The 22,076-nt window shown below is 33.1% G+C and overlaps 1 protein-coding gene across 1 annotated transcript in view; it reads left to right on the top strand.

Annotated features, from left to right (window-relative positions):
* LOC129220849 (structural maintenance of chromosomes protein 4-like) overlaps window positions 1–22,076 on the top strand; it is a 135,482-nt gene that overhangs the window by 16,730 nt on the left and 96,676 nt on the right. The window contains exons 5-7 of the mRNA XM_054855280.1: window positions 6,895–7,059; window positions 9,337–9,464; window positions 11,867–12,007. Coding sequence (XP_054711255.1) covers window positions 6,895–7,059; window positions 9,337–9,464; window positions 11,867–12,007 — 434 coding nt within the window. The remainder of the gene's footprint in view (window positions 1–6,894; window positions 7,060–9,336; window positions 9,465–11,866; window positions 12,008–22,076) is intronic.

Below are 22,076 nucleotides of genomic sequence, written 5' to 3'. Positions count from 1 at the left end.
CTCACCATTGGTTAAGTATTCGTATGATTGCTGAAGCTGTACAACCGGAATTTTGAAAATATAAGTTATAAGTTCTGCACCAGGACAGTGTGTCAGTTCATTTCACATTGTTTCTCAACAGTTTCTAGCCAATTTCAGCATCTCAGTGTTAGACCTTTAAAATTAATTTGTCAAATCTTGCGCCGTGCTACTTCTAGCTTTTCTGAGGGGAAATCTGCATTAAAAGGGCAAGATTTGAGTCCGTTGAAGCTGTGAAACAAAGCAGCAAACGTGCTGAAGGGACTCACAGAAAAATACTATCACTACTTGAACGACGGAAATTCACATCGCGTGTTGTACATATAGAGGAAGGATGTATACTGAAGGTGATAAGTAAATTTGTATGAAATCAAAATAAAATGTTTTGCAACGTCAGTTTTGTTAATCAATAGCCACACCTCATACATTTCTGGTAGGGAGAGGAAAAAAAAACTAAAATTTTAAAGAAAAAAAAAATGTATGTTTCAGCAAGTGAAGATTTGTACCATATTTTCTGAGATGTAGTCCACAGGTTGCCTGTACTTGTATCTCTAGAGTTTAGCATCTTATTTTTAGGCATTTCTCAGTGCTCATTTAGATTTTACGAGAAATCTAATGTTGGTTTGTCTTGCCTACTATTTTTGAGATTTTCGATTTGCTCAGCAAATTGAAAAAAATTCTGCTGCCAGGACCTACATGTTTGAATAACCGAAAGTGTGTGAGTCAAAAGCAGGGTTGGTATAAAAACCGTTTTTTTTTAATAACCAAAAAACCGGGTTTTTTGTTTTAAACCAGCTTTTTTTTGGTTTAAACCGGCTTTATTTGTTTTTTATTGCTATTTGTAAAGAAAATAATTATATTTTGGGAGAATCATGAAGATTTTATAAATTAATTGTTAAGGAATGTTTAATATTCATATTTGTACCTAATTTCTTCGTAATTAATAAAATAATTAAGTGTAAAACCTTGTAATTTCATTTTCTCATACTTAGAGACTTCTATTGAAGAATATTGGTTGAAAATCTTTAACTCTTATAAAAATACAATACATAAATGGATCTTGGTATAAGTAATCAAAGCAATAATTTACTGTGAAAGTTCAGATATTATTAATTACAAATAACCAAAAAAAAAAATAAAAAATCTTGCAAATTAATTTTTTCAAAATCATAGCTATCTACTATAAATAAAATAATAAAAGTAAAATTAGAGTTATGCATTCTTAAGCATGGAAACTATTTTGCAGTATCTATAAATGAATCTGATGTACATTTTCAACTTCAAAAATCAAAAGATCAATGCATATTTTGTTTAAATATTAATTTATTTACCTAATGTATCAGTGACAACAATTATAGAAACAGGACAAGGTTTTTAGAAAATCATTACGTTCTCCATTGTAGACATTATTTCTCATACACTGGTGTAAGAAATTAAGAGAATTTTCTGATTTGGTCGATTATTTTCAGAACTACTGGACAGATTTTAATGAAATTTAATATGTACATACATTGAAACAATATAAAACAAATAACCATCTAAAATTTAAAATACATACGCATGATCATAAATAACACTCGTTAGAGTAGGATGGCATGAAACAGCGGTTGCAAAATTGAACAAAAAATGGGTTAGTAGGGGGTATGGTCCCTTCTAACAGACATATAAGCCTCGCAGTGTCACTCCATGCTTGAAATGAAACAGTTTGTGGGATCTTGGGGCAATTGTTTCCACTCGTTCAACAATCCTGTACTCAGGCTATGGAGGGTCCTCGGAGGGGTGTTGCAAGTATCTATTACCCGCAAAGAGCGTCCCAGACATGCTCTATAGAATTGCTTGGCCAATCAATCCAAGAAATATCCTACCTTTCAGGAAATTAGTTGACCAGAAGAGCTGTCTGCAACCTTGTGTTAACATCCATTAATATTAACTCGGGGCTAACAGCGCCCCTTAAGAGGTTGTCATAGTGCTCCGAGACCACATTCCTGTACCTCTCAATTGTCACAGAGCACTGGGCAACAAAGAATTTGCAACGGAGACCACAATGGGTATTCTTTACTAAATTGGGTGCGCTGATTTCAAAAATAGCAATAAAAAATTTCTATCACGTAAGGTTTTTTTGTTATCACTAACTGGATCATTATGCACTTCATACTTAACTTCCATTATAAATGACACATATTTTATAGTATAGATCAGATATATTTTTAGTAAAAGGTTATTTTTTATTTACACATTTCACTATTCTACATGCAGTTGTGATACACAGTACATTACTGTATTTATTATATATATTTTCGGCTACATTACTGTCTATATACATATTTTTAACTTAATTGACACGTTTCATAGATGAATTAAAATCCGTGGCTTCAATTGTTGTTTTCTTAATATACAGTATTTTAATTAATTTTCTGTAGAATTAAATTGATTATAAAATTAATTTTGATATAATTACCTTCGCATGATATAGATGTGGAAATGGAAAAGTCGTAGGAAACTACTCATTCATTTTCTTCTCAACTGACTTTGCATGTTTACGTTTTCTCTTGTATTCATGTGGATTAGTCTCTCGTTGAAGAAACCAACAGAAGTCCCCCATCATTGCAAGATCCATCTTCCTTGATATCTTTGTTCCATATGAGAAATGTCTTGGTGAAAGCGCTCACCCTGTTCGTCACTCACTGCGCCTAAGTTCTCTGGAAAAAAATCCAAGTGCGAATGTAGAAAATGAATTTTTAGCGACATATTGCATCCCAGTTTCTTATAATTTTTCAATAGATTTGAAATATGTGTTTCAAAGTTGTCGGACTTGTTGTTTCCTAGAAATCCTGTCACTACTTCCTTAAAACTTTGCTATGCAGCTAATTCTGCAGTACAAAGTTTATTTTCAAAGTCTGTATTCTTCATTAGTTTCCTAATTTGGGGTCCCACGAAAATGCCTTCTTTTAACTTTGCATAACTGAATTAAGGAAAAACTGTTTGCAAGTGTTTAAAACCATCGCTTTCTCTACCTAAAGTTTTGACGAAATTTTTAATCAAACAAAGCTTGATATGTAATGGAGGAAGAAGCACCTTCTGAGGATTAACTAATGGAGTATTTTTCACATTGTGCTCTCCGACTACAAATTTTTTTCTTTTGGGCCAACTCTTCACCGCATGATGTTTTTCCCTAGCACAACTATCCCAGAGGCACAAAAAGAACAATATTTGGTGTATCCTCCTTGAAGACCGAGAAGAAATGCTATCACCTTCAAATCAGCACAAATCTGCCAGTTGTATTTGTTGTATTTTACACATTGCAAAACTTGTGACATACTGTCGTATGACTCCTTTACGTCTACTGCACATGCCACTGTAATGGACGGTTTAATGTTCCCATTATGCAGTAGAACTGCTTTTAAGCTGACCTTTGATGCGTCAATAAATAGGCGCCATTCAATGGGATTATGTTGAAAACCCAGTTGTTCCATTAATCCGTCAATGTCCCGGCAGAAACAAATCGAATTGTCTATGGAAAAAAAAGGCGAAAATTGTCTGTTGCGAGATCTAAACAAGCTAATTTTAGTTTCTTCTGCTAACAAATTCCATTGTTGCAGTCGGGATCCTAGAAGTTCAGACATCTCAATGGACAAATTTAAATCACGAACTAAATTGTTTAGTTCAACTTGCTTTATCAAATGTGGTGTTTTTTCACTTAATTTAGGAACATAGTCTACGTCCTGAGCATTTTCATCTTCATTAACTACATCATCCAAGTCTTCCTCTTCGATTAATGCTGCAAAGTCAATAGGAGGTATGGGAACCGGTAGTCCCTCTTCATGAGCTTGCGGACGAATGGCGGATGGTAAATTTGGATAACTAATACAGTGTTTATTCCTATGCGTAAATCCCGACGTCTTCGTTATACAAAAGTAGCAGTCATCATGGTGATTACTTGGCTCTCTCCAAATCATTGGTATTGCAAATGTCATGGAGGACAGTTTCCCTTCTCTACATTTTACTAAATTAGCGCAGCAAGTCACACAACAAATATGGGGAGCCCAAGATTTATCTTACTCTCCAACTTGTATGCTAAAATACTCGCGATATGCTGCTTTTACATTCGTTGAAATTGGGCGACGCTGATCTTTAGGCGTAAACTGACCGCATATGTAGCAAAAAATATCCACGGAATTCATACAAGAACGTTTTTTGGCAGTTGCCATTTTTATCACACTATTCTGTCACAAAATTACTTTGTAGCTGAATACAATATAATATAGAGAATAAAGTAACTTAATTTGCCAAGCCGATAAAAATGCGTATTGAATGTATTGAAGTCGAATAGTGAATGAATTTTTTCGTCTTCCGCGACAACGTCAAAGTACGGTAAACAGAAAGAGAGAAGGGAGAAACCACGTGATCAAAGAACACCTGCAAAACTTTTCGCGGGAAATTCCCTACATCCGGCGTCTCAAAACTATTGATTAGCACCCACGTCGAAATTCGTTCAACTGCATGCGCGGAGGAGGAAATTTTTATTTTTTTATTTCGGTTTTTTGCTAGTCATATCATAAAAACGTCAAAAATATGTATATAGACAGTAATGTAGCCGAAAATATATATAATAAATACAGTAATGTACTGTGTATCACAACTGCATGTAGAATAGTGAAATGTGTAAATAAAAAAATAACCTTTTACTAAAAATATATCTGATCTATACTATAAAATATGTGTCATTTATAATGGAAATTAAGTATGAAGTGCAAAATGATCCAGTTAGTGATAACAAAAAAACCTTACGTGATAGAAATTTTTTATTGCTATTTTTGAAATCAGCGCACCCAATTTAGTAAAAAATACCTATTGTGGTCTCCGTTGCAAAAAAAAAATTTAAATTTGTTGCCTAGTGAGAGCGTCTCTCAAAGGCATGGAGGGGTCTACAGCCATCCCACATGATGTCAGTCCAGACCGTCAAACTTCCTCCTCCATAATGATCGATTTTGCGGACATTGGAAGGCAAATTACAAGTCCCGTTTCAGCTTGAACGACTATTCTTGTCCTACGTTTACATGGATAGAAGCAGGAACCTGCTACCTACCCTCCAATATTGGCGAAATCAACCATTATGGCGGTGGTGATTTGACAGTTGGGCAGGCATCATGTTGGATGGCTGCACACCCCTCCATGTCTTTGAGAGAGGCTCTGTGACAATTGCGAGGTATAGGGATGTAGTCTTGGAGCCCTGTGCCCACTTCTTGAGTTCCCGAGTTAATTTGAATGGATGTTAACACAAGGTCTCAGACGGCTCTTTTGGTCGACAAATTTCTGGAAGGGGAGGATATTCACTCAATGGATTGGCCAAGTAGATCTCTAGACTCCAACCCTATAGAACATGTCTGGGACGCTCTTGGGAGGGCAATGGCAACTCGCAACAATCCTCCGGGGATCATCCATACCCTGAGAACGGCGTTGTGGAACGAGGAGAAATGATTGCTTAAGGATCCCATGAACTGCTTTATTTCAAGTATGGAGTCACACTGCGAGGCCTATATGTCTGTTAGAAGGAACCATACGCCCTAATAACCCTATTTTTTGTTCAATTTTGCAACCGCTGTTTCATGCCGTCCGACTCTAATGTGTGTCATTTATGATCATGCATGTTTATTTTAAATTTTGGAGAGTTAATTGTTTTGTATTGTTTCAATGTATGCACATACCAAATTTCATTAAAATTGGTCTAGTAGTTCTGGAGATAATTGACCAAATCTGAAAATTCTCTTAATTTCTTACACCAGTGTAGTTAAATGCATTTAGGAATAAAAATTTTTATCAAAGAAAAAAAAATCATTTTAATTAAATGCCTCAGTACAAACTTAAATGAAAATATACTTTAACATTTTATTAATCAAGACTATCAAAAAAATTAATGTTTATTGATTCTTCCACCATTCATACATGAGACTTCTTTTATTATATTGGGACTAAAAAAGTTCTTTGAAAGATGAAAATTTGGCCTTAATTTTTTCTTTTTTTAAGAAGAGCAGAGTTACATGAATTTTTTCTGTTTTCATAATTTTATACATTTTCTTAAGATATTTTTACACTATGCATCGCTTCAATGGTCCATAATCTGTCTCAAAAAATCTGAAGTAATCAAGCAAATTAGGTAGTATATGAAGTTTTGGTTGACATATGCTTTTTGGACTATTTTGAAATGCAAATGGCTGATAATAATTAAAAAATTATAAAAGAGCTACTTGGGTTTTTCTTCCTTGTAATTTTAGAAAAACTTAGTTAGCCTTGTATACTTATGTGCCTAATAGGAAAACTGCATAGATTTAAAAAAATAAAATACAAAATAAAATCTATTTAGCAAACTTGCATAAACCTAAAAAATATAAGTTTCTAAGCTTATTAAATCTGTAATTTATTTATAAAGAGTTGCTAGTTACTTTGCATTAACTAGATTTTACTCTTAGCAGTAATATGTAAAATTTATGAAAACATTTAGGGAAAAACAATGAAATTAAAAAAAAATAAAATAAAAACATTTTTGAAAAAAAAAAACACTTTTTTTTTAAACCACCGTTTAAACCACTGTTTAAACTATGGTTTAAACCAACATGCTACAAACCAAACAACTCTGGTCAAAAGATTAAATTTTACTAAAATTTCTATCATACATGGTCAGCATTTTCTAATTTGCATAAAATGCAATGATGTTAAGCTGCATATCTTGCGTAGGTATATTATTCTGCTTGAATGTGGTGGTATTAATGTTTTAAGAACATTTGTCAAAATTGTTATTCAGTGTGGCTTTTGCTTTTTTAATTAGTAATTTTGTTTATGAATCTTTATGACAGGTTACAATAACTTTATTTTTGTTAGGGAGAAATAGAGGCAATTTCATTATTGCAACCCAAAGCTGCAACAGAACATGATGAAGGAATGCTGGAATATATTGAAGACATTATTGGCTCTGATAGGTTCATCGAACCAATTAAAACATTTACGGAGAAAATTAATTTATTGAATGAAGAAAAAAAACTGAAAGTAAGCTTTTAAATTTTGACTTAATTACAAATCATGTGTGCAAATTCAAAAGTAAAATATATCTAACTACACACTATATCTGGATATGAAAGTAGAGCTGTGTATAAGAGATTTATAGTTTATTTTTCACTGTTCTGCATTGATACAGTAAAATATTATTATTTCTTAATGGCAACACAGATAAAGATTTGTACAATCCCTAAAAAATCATTTGAATGATCTTATTACTGCATTATAGTCCTTAATTTTTCTTTAAGGATCCACAGTATGATTTTTTTTCTTCAAAACAAAAATTATCAACTTTGAAATACAGTGCCGTCAAAAAAAATCTTTACATTCGGTTGGCAATTAAAAACTTTACATGCAAACTTCTTTTTATGATTTTATTATTTGACCAATTCACAAGAGAGCATGCCAAGTAAAATCATGACAAGGAAAAGTTATGTAAAGTTTTTAATTTCCAACCAAATGTAAAGATTTTTTTTTTACCGGCACTGTGCAAACTATGTAGAATTTATTTTTATAGTTTCATGTAAGTATATCTCTTATACCCACAGAAATATGTGCATCTCTTTCAAAAATACGATTTTTTAAAAAGGTTTTTGGCTCATAACACACAGAGTTTTCTGTCAAACGTTATCAAACTTTCATATTAATTGACAACATACAAGAGAAACATAATAATAAAATTTAAAGTTAAAATACTGAAAATTTGATGAAATATGAATGTTTAAAGCAATTGAATTTTCACTGCGCATGCGACAAGGATAGCAATTTATAACCTTCATAATCTAAAGCTCAGGTTGATCCTACACCTCGTGATAAAATTCCAGCTTGATATCTTAAAAATTCGAAAAGTTATCATTTATCTAATGAGCCGAATTTCAATAATTCTTTGATAGGCGAGGACTCGTGAGGGGTTGTTCGCAAATAATCTGTTTTTATCTTGAATGACGGCAGGCAAGTGTTACCAGTTTGCGAACGATTCCTCGCGAGTTGCCGCCTATCAAAGAATTATTGAAATTCGGCTCATTAGATCGCTGATAAATTTTTGAATTTTTTAGATATCGAGCTTAAATTTTATGAGGAGTTGTACGATCTATCTGGGCTTGGGATTATGAAGGTTATAAATTGATATCTTTCGCGCACATGCAGCAAAAATTCAACTGCTTTAAACCTTCATATTTAAACAAATTTTTAATATTTTAATTTCAAATTTTATTATGTTTCTCTTGTATGCTGTCAAATATTCTAAAAGTTTAGTAACAGTTTGTGGAAAACTCTGTGTGCTATATGAGCCAAAAACTTTAAAATAAAACTTGCATTTTTGAAAGTACTTTCACAAAAATATAAAAATAAATTTTACATAGTTTGTACAGTGCTTTCAAAAAAAAAATCTTTACATTTGGTTGGCAATTAAAAACTTTACATAACTTTTTCTTGTCATGATTTTACTTGGCATACTCTCTTGTGAATAGGCCAAATACCAAATATTCGGTCGCAATCTGGCCGAATATTCCGCTTTCGGCCAAGAAAGTATTGAGCATGCCAAATAAAATCATGACAAGAAGTTTGCATGTAAAGTTTTTAATTGCCAACTAAATGTAAAGAGTTTTTTTTTGCTGGTACTGTATATTTCAATTTAGTCAATAGGAGTAAAGAATAACATTAGTAGGGTTTTTTTTTTTTTTTTTGAGCAATCACGATTGCATATTTGCTTTCGTATCACGGTCCTTGGCATTTGGTTCCTTTTTCAGCTTGGACCGGGCACACCAGCACCACCGGCCTCTACAGGCGCGGCTCCGAGCACTGCCTCCTGGAATCCGTTTCTCCCGGTCGATGGCGCCCATGTCCTACACACAAGGGCACTCATACACATACACATGCTCATACACAGAAGCCTTTACACACATACACACGCCTACGTGCATGCACACAGGTCTATGCACACACACAAGCCTACACATGAACGCACGTGCCTACACATACACACACGCCTGCACACTGATACACAGCTATACACACGTAACCACCCAGGAGGAGGGGCAAATTTGGGAGGACAGGAGCTGTTTCTAGAAGCAATAGCCCGCAATGAGTAGGGCCCTGTCGCAACTGGTGATTGCGAAAAACATAATTTAAATTCAAAATTTCTTTTTTTTGGTCTTGTGAAAGATGTTTTCAAAATGTTTCTCATCTTTTGAGTTTTGAATTTAATCAACTTATTGCCAAACGTTTAAAAACCATTTACGCTAACAGTTACTCTTGTTTTTTTTTTAGGTGAACGAAGCCAAGATCTTTGAAAGTGAAAAAGATAAACTTGAAGAGCCCAAAAATCAAGCTATTCAGTATTTAAGATTAGAAAACCAAACATTTATCATTGAAAATTCGATTTTACATTTGAAACGGTAATCAATTTTTAATTGAAACCTATGAGCAGCTATATGAATTAGAAAATTTAAGCTACCTATCAGATAGTTTGATTCATAAGCCATTATAAAGTTGAAATTTTATATTGTTTGTGTGATAGTTTGAGCTTTATACTGAAATATTGCTGACTATGTTTTACTTCACAAAGTTTTGACTTGGTAACAAAATCTTATTATTTTTTCATTTTTTATCTGTACCTTTAAGTTTTTATTATTTATGTATTAATGGTGGAATCCATGTTATTTCTACCAGGGCGTTACATTGATAGCTTGGAGTAGTTTGAATGTAACATACAGTATACTCTCGATTATCCACAGAATTGAGTGGCACAGATATTGCGGATAATCCGAAAAGCACTTAAAATGTGAGGCAAATAAGATAAAACTTGTCCTTACTTAAAAAGATTGTAAACCATAGACGTAAAACGTGATACAAACTGAAAATATATGCAGTTCATACAGGGCTGGATTTACGCACAAGCTAAGCAAGCTATAGCTTTGCTTGGGGCCCTAACTCCCGGAAATTAGCTTGAATCGTCCCCCCCCCCCCAAAAAAAAGAAGAAAGAAAGAAAAGAAAATTACTGAAAAAACTAAATCTCATTTTCTAGTGCTTGAAAACATTGAAAAGTTGGAAAAGTATGGCTTTGAACCATGAATGGGAAGGGGTAGGAAGAAGGAATGCCAATATATGTCAAATTCAGCTCCTTGCTACATCCTGCACCAAAAATGTAAAAATCATGGTTCTCACTTTTCTAAAACATAGTACTATTTTTTGTGACTCACATGTTTCATATGGTGCTATTTATATAATTCCGAATGCAGTAATTTGGAAATTCTTTTGTTATTGCTAACTGAATTTGTGTTTCATGCAGACTTGTACACATAGCCTGGAAAGTTTTAGTGCATTGATGAGTTATGACCCAAAACTGTTTTCGATATAAAGTTTTGAGCTTTCTTCGCCGATACTAGCATAATTTTTCAACATCAACCCAAAATTCACTGAGTGAAACATAGTCAAACGAGTTTTTTTAAATCGGATAAAATCGTTGTTCAATTAATGATTTAGATTCATACTCTGGCATAAACAGTCATTTACTAATGAGTTTTGTACTGTTGATTCAAAGTTGTTATGAGTGAGCGGGAAGTATTCCTACAAACTTATGTAAAGCTTCTCGAATGGCCTGTAACACTTTTTTGAGTACCACGAAATAGTTGCACAGTGCAACTATAAATAGAGATGGGCTGCAAAAATTCCCTTTTAAGAGAGCAAAATATTGTATGCTGCTCGCTTTTAGTCTGATAATACAAAAATTCAACTTACTTTTTGCTGTGTTATTTTGTCTCTCACTTTGAATGAGGCAACTTTTCCTTGAATGAAAATAGCGACTTTGTTCAGTTTACCAAGGAAAGATAGCCTGATGTATCAACCATCGTTCTTCATGCAAACCATTTAAAACTGCTAAAGATACTGTTGTCTTTTGCTCCAGCTGAAAAACCTTCAATTCATCTGCAAGTTCATGCGATGATGCAATCTTTCAAGTAAAGTAAGAAGAACATGTTTAAGCTGCATGCTTATCTGCTCTTGGCTTTTGTCGGATGTCTTTTCATCCATAAGCTCATTAGTTTTTGCATTGAAAAAGGCGTTCCCAGTAACGCCGAAACACGTGTCTGCTGTAATTGGCAAATTTGTGCTTTTTTTAACTGTTGTTTTTCTTACTTTACTGTTCAGCACAAAGAAATTTATTTATCTTAATCTTTCAAGTGTTTGGGATAGCCAGTGTATTTTGTATGCAAAAGTAATGATTTGTGATGTTTACCCATGTTTTCATAGTTTTTTTTTTGCATAGAAGAGTTTAGTTTTTAGAGGATAGCCTTACTTCTTCTGTTGTATTTGGGACACTATTATATTTATTTATTGTTTCAATAACTTTAAATCCTCAACAACACTGAAAATGCCAACACTATTATCAGATGTTATTTTTGTTTCATAATCAAATGTGATGGCTGCATAGAATGTGTGAGGTAATTTCATTTATTCTTGAAAATTAGTGATGCAGAAATAGCTTTAAAAAAGTTTAAGATAATTGGTGTGGAACTAAACAATGAATGGAATTGCTCATTTTTTTCAAATTGTTTGTAATTTACTAATGCAGTAAGAGCCGATAGAGTATTGGGGCAAGTTTTTTGCTCAAAACTATTTAGTTTTGCAGTTTTCTACTGTGATGTATTTAGGAGGTTTTTCTAAATTTTATCTTAAAATATCTTTTAGTGTAAGCTTTGAAACACTCCACAAAAAAATTCAAACTCCTTTTTTATCTGTGACAAATAAGTATGTACTCCGTTTGATAAATGTATTTATTAATGACTGTTTATTCAACAGCAAGGAAGCAGAGCATGAGCTACAGGTAGTTAGTGAAAAAAAGAAAGATCTTGTCAGTACGATGAGAGATGTAAAGAAGCAGATGGATGATTTGGCAGACTCCAAACATTCAGTTCAAAAGGAGCTTGAAAAAGTCACTCAGTATGTTATTATTATTATTATTATTATTATTTTTAAACATTTTGTGAGATAGTTCCACATTTTTATTTTTATCAAGTTTTTTGGTTACTTACTCATGTATTTTTACGCCTTAAAGGTTGACCTCTTTCAAGAAAAAATAGTTGTTGAAGGCCAGGGCCCGACTATGATTTTGGAAGATACTAGGCACAAAATTTATTTGGTGCCCCCCCCCCATCACCACTTATTGTAGCAAAGCAACAAAATATTTTAACATGTTAACACAGCCATGCTAAATTTGGCAGTGCATTATTTTACACTTATATTCATTATAAAAAATGGAGGTGGTATACAGGGTGGTGCACAGGAACTTCTTTTTTTGAATTTGGTGCACAAAAAGTGTGGAGCATTACAGAGTGGCTCAACCATTGAGAAGAGTTAAAATGGAGGAAGTGAAGACTTTTATTCATGAAAACAAGACCCGAAGTCACATGATGGATTTTAAAGCAAAGCATTGGAATAAAGCTGGTTTCTTTCACACACAACGTGCCAACCATTCGTTGTTGTTGAATCACGTGACTTGTTGTCTTTAGGTCAGTTTTTGAAAAGCCAATGATTGGACTTGCTCCCAAAGATGATCCACATTGCAGTATCTGTTAATTTCGGAAATTAGCTGGAAGACTTGTCCTCTATCAGTAATGATCATTCTCGGCACCATGCTTTAAAACAGTTTCTTTGACCACAAACCTCGTGACTTCAGCAGATGGTAGAGCTCTTGTTAATGCAAGTACAATAGTCAGTACACACAATAATCCACTTGTTACCGTCTCTTGATTTGGGGAACTGTCCGAGCAGATTCATACCAGCACGATGAAAAAGGTGCCTTAGTTGGGGGAATCTTTATATATTAATAGGTAAGCTGTTTTCTTTCGGTACCGATTCCTCTTCTGTTTGTGAACTGATTCCCTTCATTCTTTTTTTGTTCGGTAGCTATTGCCAAGTTTTAGTGTCATCAATAAAATTTTTTTAAATCAAACGCTAATTAACGGAGATATTAATAAAAAATGCATTTTCGTCCTAAATGGCTCTTTCTAGGCGAACGGATGGTCCAATTTTTTCGAATTTGATATGGCTGGAAAGGTTTTTAAAAAATACTCCTAACAAAAAAATTGTCAGGGCACCCAAGGTCCAATAACCTAAATCCACTAGAAAAAAAGTTATAAGCGTTTTTTAGTTGGCAAAACTCAAAAGTTTTAATTTTATCTCTTTTCCATTGTTGAAATTCATTGTTGGAAGCGTAAAACATTTAGTTTTAATTAATTTTTTAAGCCACTTTTTCTACATGAAAAATGCATTTTAATGCTTCAAGCTTGGTATGGTTGGAAAATTCGTGAAAAATACTTTGAAACACGGTTCTACCCGGTTTACCGAGCGAAAACGCCAACCCGCTAGAAGCACTAAAAAAAGCGCAAGAAGCAATCAAAAATTGGTGACAATTCATTTTTATTTGCTTTTTCACGCGACATAGTTAGCGTGAAGAAATTGCAGGATAATATTGTGGTGTTGCCAGTTCTCGCTTGAGCAAAAAGAAATAAAATAATACTTGCATTTGTTTTTATTATTGAGGCTTTTTGGGTAACTATGGGCATTTAAAATATTTTCATTTTGATTATGTTTTCGCGATTTTAATATTTAAATGAATTATTTTATGGAGTGAGAGACGACTTTCAGCTCCAGCTCTCAATAATTCCTGCATTTGCTATCACCACAAACAGATCTCATGGTGAAACTTTTAATAAAATTGGCGTATTATTACGACGTGCAGTGCTTTTGCATGGACAATTATATGTTGCCGTGAGTAGAGTTCATTCATTTGACTGTTGAAAATTTTATATTTAACAGCAAGATCATGCCTACTTTTACAAAAAATATTGTTTGTCCAGAAGTTTTACATATTAAGGGAAATTTGCGGCATCATTTCATTCAGAATGACTCCCGTAATTGTGAAATTGGTGAACTTTATCCATTTTGGCACCAATTCCAAGGCGAGAAATATTTTTCTTTTGCATTCTTTATAAAACGAGTACAGAAATGTATATTTGCAAGGAACTGACTATGAATGAAGTCCCTCTTTAAGATGGGGTTCATTAAATTGTAACCGTTCATGGCAAGGCGAAGGAAATAAATGACAAGAGAAACATACATTGGGGAGAATGGGACATCAAGCTCTTTTTTTTTTTTTTTGATAAGAACGTTTATGAAAAACAGTGTGATGTGTGGCAAAGAGGAGAGGGGTTATGGTGAAGTGTGAAACTTTGTGACAAAGGGGAGAGAGATCAAAAATTTTGAAAAGTGCATTTGTCAGTTTTCCCCTAAACCGTAATGAAATCACAAACACGATTTTTAAAAAAATTACACTATTATTGCGACATCCACTGTTTTTTAATGGACAATTTTTAATTTAGCAAGTAGGATTCGTTCATTTGACTGTTTGGAATTTAATAATTCTAACAGCAGAGGTCAAGCAACTTACTCAATAATATTAAACTTATTAAAAGAAGCATTGTTCATGCAACAGTTTTAATTATAATCTCAGTTTTACAGGATCATTTCATTCGGGAAGATTTTGATAATTGTTAAATTGGCGGGCGCTCTTCATCTATTGGCGTCAAATTTTTGGCACCAATTGCAGCTCGAAAAATGTTTTTACTTTGCATACGAAAACAAAGTAAGGAAATGTATATTTGCATACGATTGCCACAAAAAAAAGGCTGTCCATGAATGAAGTCCCGCTTTAAGATGGGGTTCACGAAATAGTAACAGATTGTGACAAGGGAGAGGAAAGACATGACAAGAGGAGCATGCAATGGGGAGAACGTGACAACAAGCCTTTTTTTAATAGGAACGTTTATGAAAAACAGCGTGACATGTGACAATTGGGAAGAGGGGGTATAGTGAAGCAGGGGCGTAGATAAGGGGGGGGGTTTGGGGACAACCCCCCCCCCCCCCCCCCCCCCCCGAAACGTTAGTCTCAAAAAAAAGAGAGAAAAAGAAGAGGGAAGAGAAAGAAAGAAAAAGAAAAAAAAATCAAAACGACTTTTTTCTGAGTAACAAAGGTCAAAAATTCGCTTCGCTCCCCCCCCCCCCCCAATGCCATTGAAAATCTGCTCCATGTGTGACCCTCAAGCATAAAGACGTCTCCCTCTGCTGCGACAATTTTTTGATAATTGAGTGAAATTTGACACTTCGCTTTAGAAATGAGATTGATTTGTTAAATCCACGTATGTATATGCAGCCTTTTTTTGTCATAGATTCTGCAAATTGTTAAATATATTTAATTGAATGAGCCGCGCAGTGGGAATATTGCATCCAGTCGAATCTGTATATTTCGAATTTCACATTAAAGAAAAAAATCGAGATAAAGAGTTTTGAAATACGGGGGCTTAAGAAACTTTTTATAGAAATTTGAAAAATGATGGTAAAAATTTGAAATCGATACTAAAGACAATATGGGCTCTTTATTAGTTTTGTTAGGTATTTATTCCATTATTACATTATTGAGTACTTTATTGCGAGTTTAAGGAATTATTTTGACAGTAAAAGAAACTTTAAGCGTATCTTTTTCAAGAAAGTCTTTTATTGCTTTTTGGTCCCTGATTTTTTTTGGATTCATTATTTATCCTCTTCAGGTTAGCAATTGCAGCAAATCTAACTTGGCCAGTATTCTACGATTTTCCTTTTTTCATCATTTGAAAAAAACTCATACTTTCTTTTCACTCCTATCATTTCGGTTTTCTAAGGAATCGCAATTTTAAGAAAGAGAGCAACCAAAGAACAGTACTAATCCAGATAAAAACGAAATTGCTTTTAACTTGGAGGACCTTTAACCATGAACTTGAAATGTTCATCTTTCATATGTCAAACCTGTGAATTTCACCCCTTTACTCTTCTTCCAAGAAAGTGCGAAACGACTGTCCTTTGGTTAATCTTCCTGGAAAGCCTATTCGTGGAACGCATTTCTAACTTATTTCTACTACCTCCTCAGCTCTTGGAGACAATTCCTCTGTTTCTGAGTTGAAGAAAATGTTTTTGTTTGCTGCTTTAACCCGTTCGCACCCAACGTCACGCGGACGCTACACAACAATTCCTCTCTTATCAGCCCAGCGGCACATATCCGCTACGCGCTCTGATCGACGCTGACGTCCCAGCGTCACATATCCGCTTTCTCGAAATGGAACAATTGAATTGAATATTTAAACGATAATAGATGGCGCTAAATGGCTATAACTTTGATCATATTCGAGTCACATGGTATTTGACCTTCATGTACACGCTTTAGTTTCTTATTTGGACCTCTCAATGGGATAGATTTTTTTTTATGTAAACAACAGTGAATCACAGCTCTGCGCATACGATTTATGAGGTCTCAATTGCTCTTGTTTATATCTTTGCTTCTCTTTTTTTGTGACGAGTAATTGAAAGAGATATACATCTAGCTGAATAAATTATGGGGGAGGGGAGGAAGGTTAAAATATTTTTGCGTATGTGTTCCAGACTTTTGGGATTCCCCATTCGATGAGAGTACAGGAAGGATTTCAAGCGGCACTGAAGTTTATGATTATTTTTGAATCCTTTCTGATATTGTTCTTCTTTATTTATTCTTTTTTATTTGGAGACTGGAACATTGCAATAAAAATGGTTAGAGAAGTGAATGAAAGGGAATGTTTTCGAGAGAATTAGGAAGCAATTTTGAGACTTGTTGCGTGGGAATTTAACTAGTTTAAATTCGTTGACCTAAGTTGTTTTAATTAAAATTACATAAGGAACATATTTTTTTGCTACATTTCTTTTTCTTTGATTGCACACTCACGATGTCTAACTCTAACTTTGTTTTTGTGCACATATTATTTAACTTTGTGCACATAGTTAAAGTTTTAGTATTCTACTTATTTCACTCCCTTCTAATAATGTAATAGTCTTTATATTAATAATTAGTAATCAGTAGTACATTGTTTAAGCAAATTTAAAATTTCAAGTCATTATTTTGAAATGCTGATTTTATATGAATATTTTTGTTCAGTTAGGCTTAACTGCTGTAAATGCTCGGGCCGATGGCGGCGTTCCATTTCGAAACGTTCGGTCCCGTAGCTGCGCTTCGTTTTCCATGCGCTGGTCCTCAAGGGGTTAAAGATCATTGGGCTTCGAATCCGAAAATGATAGCATAACCGGAATTCGAGACGATAGAGGTTTTTGTTGGTCTGGTCTCGTGTGTGTCATAGGTCAAAGTGAAAACGACCATTGCTAACCAGAGTGTCCATTGCAATCACATTGATTTTTCAGCCAGTATTTACTGCGTTTTCTTTTGGAAACGTACAGTCTGTTTAAAATAGTACATTCTAAGTGAAAGTTGTTGCATAATGAAGCGAGAAAACCCGATAACAAGCTTTTTTCAATCCAAAGAAAAAAAATTAAAATGACGAAAAAGATTGCTGTAAAAAGAGAAAGTTAACGTCGTGTGAAAAAATCAAAGTACAGTCTGCAAAGCAGCATTAGTCCCATCGGACCCTTCTGAAGGTAATTTGATTTTAATTCAAAAGAAAAACTGCATAGCATTACATGAATAAAATGTTTAAAAACGAAATGAATCTAGATTATTTCTATTAGCTTGGTTCGGATTAAAAAGTAGAAAATAAAAAAGACTTCTGTTTATAATACCCGAAATTGCTGTTGCTCGCTCAAAAAGATATTTATGTAAATTCTAAAGCAGCTAATAAAATTAAAAATAAAGACTTGAAAGGAGAACTGATGGAGAATTAGCATAAATGTAAATGCATAAAAAGCAACATATAAATATAACAATATGAAAAGCAATTTCATTTTTTGCTGGTTATAATTCACGAAGTCTTTTTTTATTTTGTTTCATACTTCTAGTGTAAACCAAGTTAGTAAAAATAGTCTTTATAGTCTGACCACCGATGAGATTGAAAGTCAAACATCCAGTTTACAGGCGGAAACGGAAGTATCTATTAGCTTTAAGGGATGCCAGCTTTTGTAGATGTGTGTTAGCCTCTAAATTAAGCAGTCACACTGAAATGAACAAAACACGCTCATCAGATATTTGATTTCCCCCTGATTTGGATAGACTGGTTTTGACAAGACGTTGCTAGAAAATTTCACTTTAAATTAAATATAGGGAAAAGAAAAAAAAGTTGAATTTTCCACAATATTAAAAAAATAAAAAATTCTTTGCTTTTGTTTTCTTTGACACAAGTATCGGAATTGGGACACCCCATTCCAACGTATGTAAGATTCACCTCCCTCTTATTTTTTTAATACTAAAAAAATTTACATATATATACATACGTATGTATATATATATATATATATATATATATATATATATATATATATATATATATATAGAAAAGAAGAAACCCCCCCCCCCGAAAGTCGGGTCTAGCTACGCCTCTGTAGCAGGGTTCGTACGCCCTTGAAAAACCTTGAAAAGTGCTTGAAAAAAAAAGTTCATTTTCAAGTGCTTGAAAACCTTGAAAAAGTTTCTTAGTGCTTAAATTCTCTCAAAAATCAACGAATTGTGCTTAAAAGTTTTAAAAAAGTATTTCACCAATGCAATTTTCTGAACATGTGTTCAGTATGCAACATCGCGAAAAATTGCTTCCGTGTTTGGGATTTTAATCCTTTTGCATCTTGTAAATATTTTGATGTTTTTTACAACCAAAAGATATTTTGACATGTGGTACCTTAGATTAGTTTATTTTTTGTTTAATTTCATCAATTAACAAAGAAATTAATTTGGAAACCATGACAACATTGAACTTACTCGGGTTTCGCGGAAAATTGCTCTTGTGTTTGAAGTTTCAATCTTTTTGCATCCTGCAAATATTTAAATATTTTGGCTAATCAAATGTTATTTTCGCATATGCTACCTTAGATTAGTATATTTTTTGTTTAATTTTAATAAAAAACAAATAAATTTATTTCATGGGAAACATGCCACGTCGAACGAACTCAGACTTCACGAAAAATTGCTTCTCGTGTTTGAAATTTCAATCTTTTTGCATCTTGCAAATATTTAAATATATTCTCTAATGGGATGTTATTTTCATATTTGCTACCTTAGATTAGTATATTTTATGTTTAATTTTAGTAAAATATAAGTTTATTTTATGGGAAACATGACAACATTAAATTTAATTCGCGAAAATTTGCTTCCCTTGTTTGAGATTTCAATCCTTTTGCATTTTGTAAATATTTTTATATTTTTGGCAATTAGTAGTTATTTTGACACTGCTACATCAGATTAGCTTATTTTATTTTTTATTTTATTAACTAAAGAGTTAAAGAATTTATTACCTTGGTCTTGTTTAATTATTTGCTTATTTATTTTTGCAATTTTGAATTTGATTATCTTTACCTAATTTTTGGTCATAACAGATTTTTTGAAAAAAAAATTATATTTCAGCAGTTGAGCACCTAACAAATTAACTTAAAGTTTGTATTTTAAATATAAAGCTGATTTATATAATTTTATTAAGTTGAATTTTATTTATAAGTACATCATTTTTTTATGTCTGCTAAAATAAATAAGGTGTATAACAGGGGTGGTTGTATTATGATTATTTACTTGAAATCCAGTAGTGTTCGTTTTTATGCTTTTACCTCCCTATATCTCCAATTTTCCCCTTTTCCTCAAATGTTCAAAATTACTACTTTATTAAGGTACTTGGAGCAGCTTACTGAAAGAGGCTTTAATCAGCAAAGGGGTAGATAGCTAAAGGAGGGTCATTCATCTTCATTTGGATCTAATAAATTGACCAGGACCAGCCTAGCTAGTCCCAGTTCCTGTTGCTGGTTATCAACAGGAACTGGGCATGGTATTTCTATGCAAAATATTTTGACTTAATAAACTATTTTATGAATTGTATGCATAGCAAAAGTTATTGTTGTACATATGTATATTCAAGTAATAGGGATCTTAGTTTTAAAAATTATTCCCCCCCCCCCCCCCCCCTTCGTCCCATTTTGCTCTTTGAAACTTTCAGGTAATTTTTTATGAACTCACAAATCACAATCACACCTGAATATTATTGCCTTTCTAAATTTAAATTCTAATTTCAACAATAACCCATTTGTTCCCGAAATAAAACTACTTTTGTCATAACATATGTCAACTTCTTGTGAATCTTTTCAATTTCGAAATATGGCTCTATAAATCTGAACTTGCACATTTATTGACTATTGCAAGTTAATCAATGCAAGCTGAATAAGCTCAAGTTTGCATTTAGAGTATTTATCATTGTTTAAGCTGCTTTTGTATATTTTGAGGTGTAGAGACTGGACTGTGGACTTTCATAAACTTTTCTTACTTCCTAATTTTTAAATTTACTCGAGAACAGTTGAAATGCCTTATTGGCTAAACAGCTAATAATACATACATACAAATAATTGATTTGCATACTTATAAATGATTTGCAAACCTAATATTTTTAGAACTTAATAGTGCAAACTGAAATAACTTTCTGGGTAGTGTTTTTGTCCTAACCGCCCTTATATTGTAATAAACCACTCTATAGCTATTGTTAATAAATGTTGAAACCAGGGGGGGGGGGGGGAATGACTTCAAAAACTCCTCTCTGGCAATGCCATTGAACTTGGGTACTTTAGTTTCTTCCTATGAAAGTTAAAAGCACTTATGAAAGGTTTTTTTTAAGTATTAATTTGCTGATTCTATAAAATATACAAACCTCTGACTGCTGCAACCTTTGAAAAACCTCAAAATTAAACCTCTTGGTATCTGCTTCTCTTTATGACCAAACTTTTCAAACATTTTCAGAAAAACATTCGACACAGTAGATCTTTCATCAAAGTGTCTCTCGTTGTAAAAAAAGCAATTTTGTTTTCCTATACTTTTTTGTATTATTGCCTTATTTCTATGTGTTTGTAGTAAATAAAATCTGCATACAATATTTTTAGTACAAATTTCTGATATTGCCTTGAAAACAAAATTTTTTACCTTGAAAAGTACTTGAAAAGTGCTTGAATTTTTTCTGCCTAAAGGGTATGAACCCTGTGTAGTGAAGTGCAAAACATTGTGACAAAGGGGGGGGGGAGGGTCAAAAATGTTGGAAAGTGTAAAATCAGTTATGCACTGTCCTTAACCATAAACAAATCACCAAGTCGATCTTTTTAAAAAATTGTACTATTATTACGACACCCAGTGTTTTTGAATGGACAGTTATATGTTGACAGGAGTAGAGTTCGTTTTTCCTTTGCATACGTAAACAAAGAGTAGGGAAATATTTATTTGCATAGGGTTGGCACAAAGCAACATGATATCCAAAATAAAATTATTCAAGCCAGCAATTTGTCGACTACGCCAATTTCTCAATGGGGGTGTTTCATTCAATCAAAAGTACTACTTTTAGTCACTGAAATAGATAGAATACGAAAAAAAAAATATTGAGCCAGAAAAAGCTTTTATTTTCTCACCAGTTGTTTTTTTTAAAAAGTTTTTTGAATGTCTGATTTTGGAAATAAGACGTGGTCTTTATGACATTATAAGTGATGTACTTTGGCGCGACTTCATTGCCGCGCTAAATATTTACGGTTTGCTCTTAACCGCGTTTCCAGATTATCATAAATTGCGCTGTGCGCTAATGGCATCAATGAGTGGCATTTTATCGCTTTTGATGCAAAAAAATTAATTTCAACCTGCGCAATGATTAAAAAGTTATTAAAGAATATTTTTTTTCAAATATTTAAAAAATGGTTAAAACTTTTGTGTTTAAGCATCCTCTTTCAGTAAAAAAAATACTTTGAAAATTTCGGAAACGATCCCATTACCGAAATATCCCCTTTCATCCATTTATTTTGAGATTAACTGATAAAAAGCAAAATTGAAATAAATTATTACTGTGGTATTGTGTGTCCGTATAAAAATTGTATGTTTTCAGATACACAGTAAACATGAGTAAGAGTAGAAATAAAAATGTTGGAAATAATTAAATTCATACAAGTTTTCTCAAATATTCATTTATGAATATGGTCGAATTTCAACCACTGGGCGAACACT

This window comes from Uloborus diversus, chromosome 4 (assembly GCF_026930045.1).
Source record: "Uloborus diversus isolate 005 chromosome 4, Udiv.v.3.1, whole genome shotgun sequence".
Taxonomy (NCBI): domain Eukaryota; kingdom Metazoa; phylum Arthropoda; class Arachnida; order Araneae; family Uloboridae; genus Uloborus; species Uloborus diversus.
This window is presented reverse-complemented; position numbering and strand designations above follow the sequence as displayed.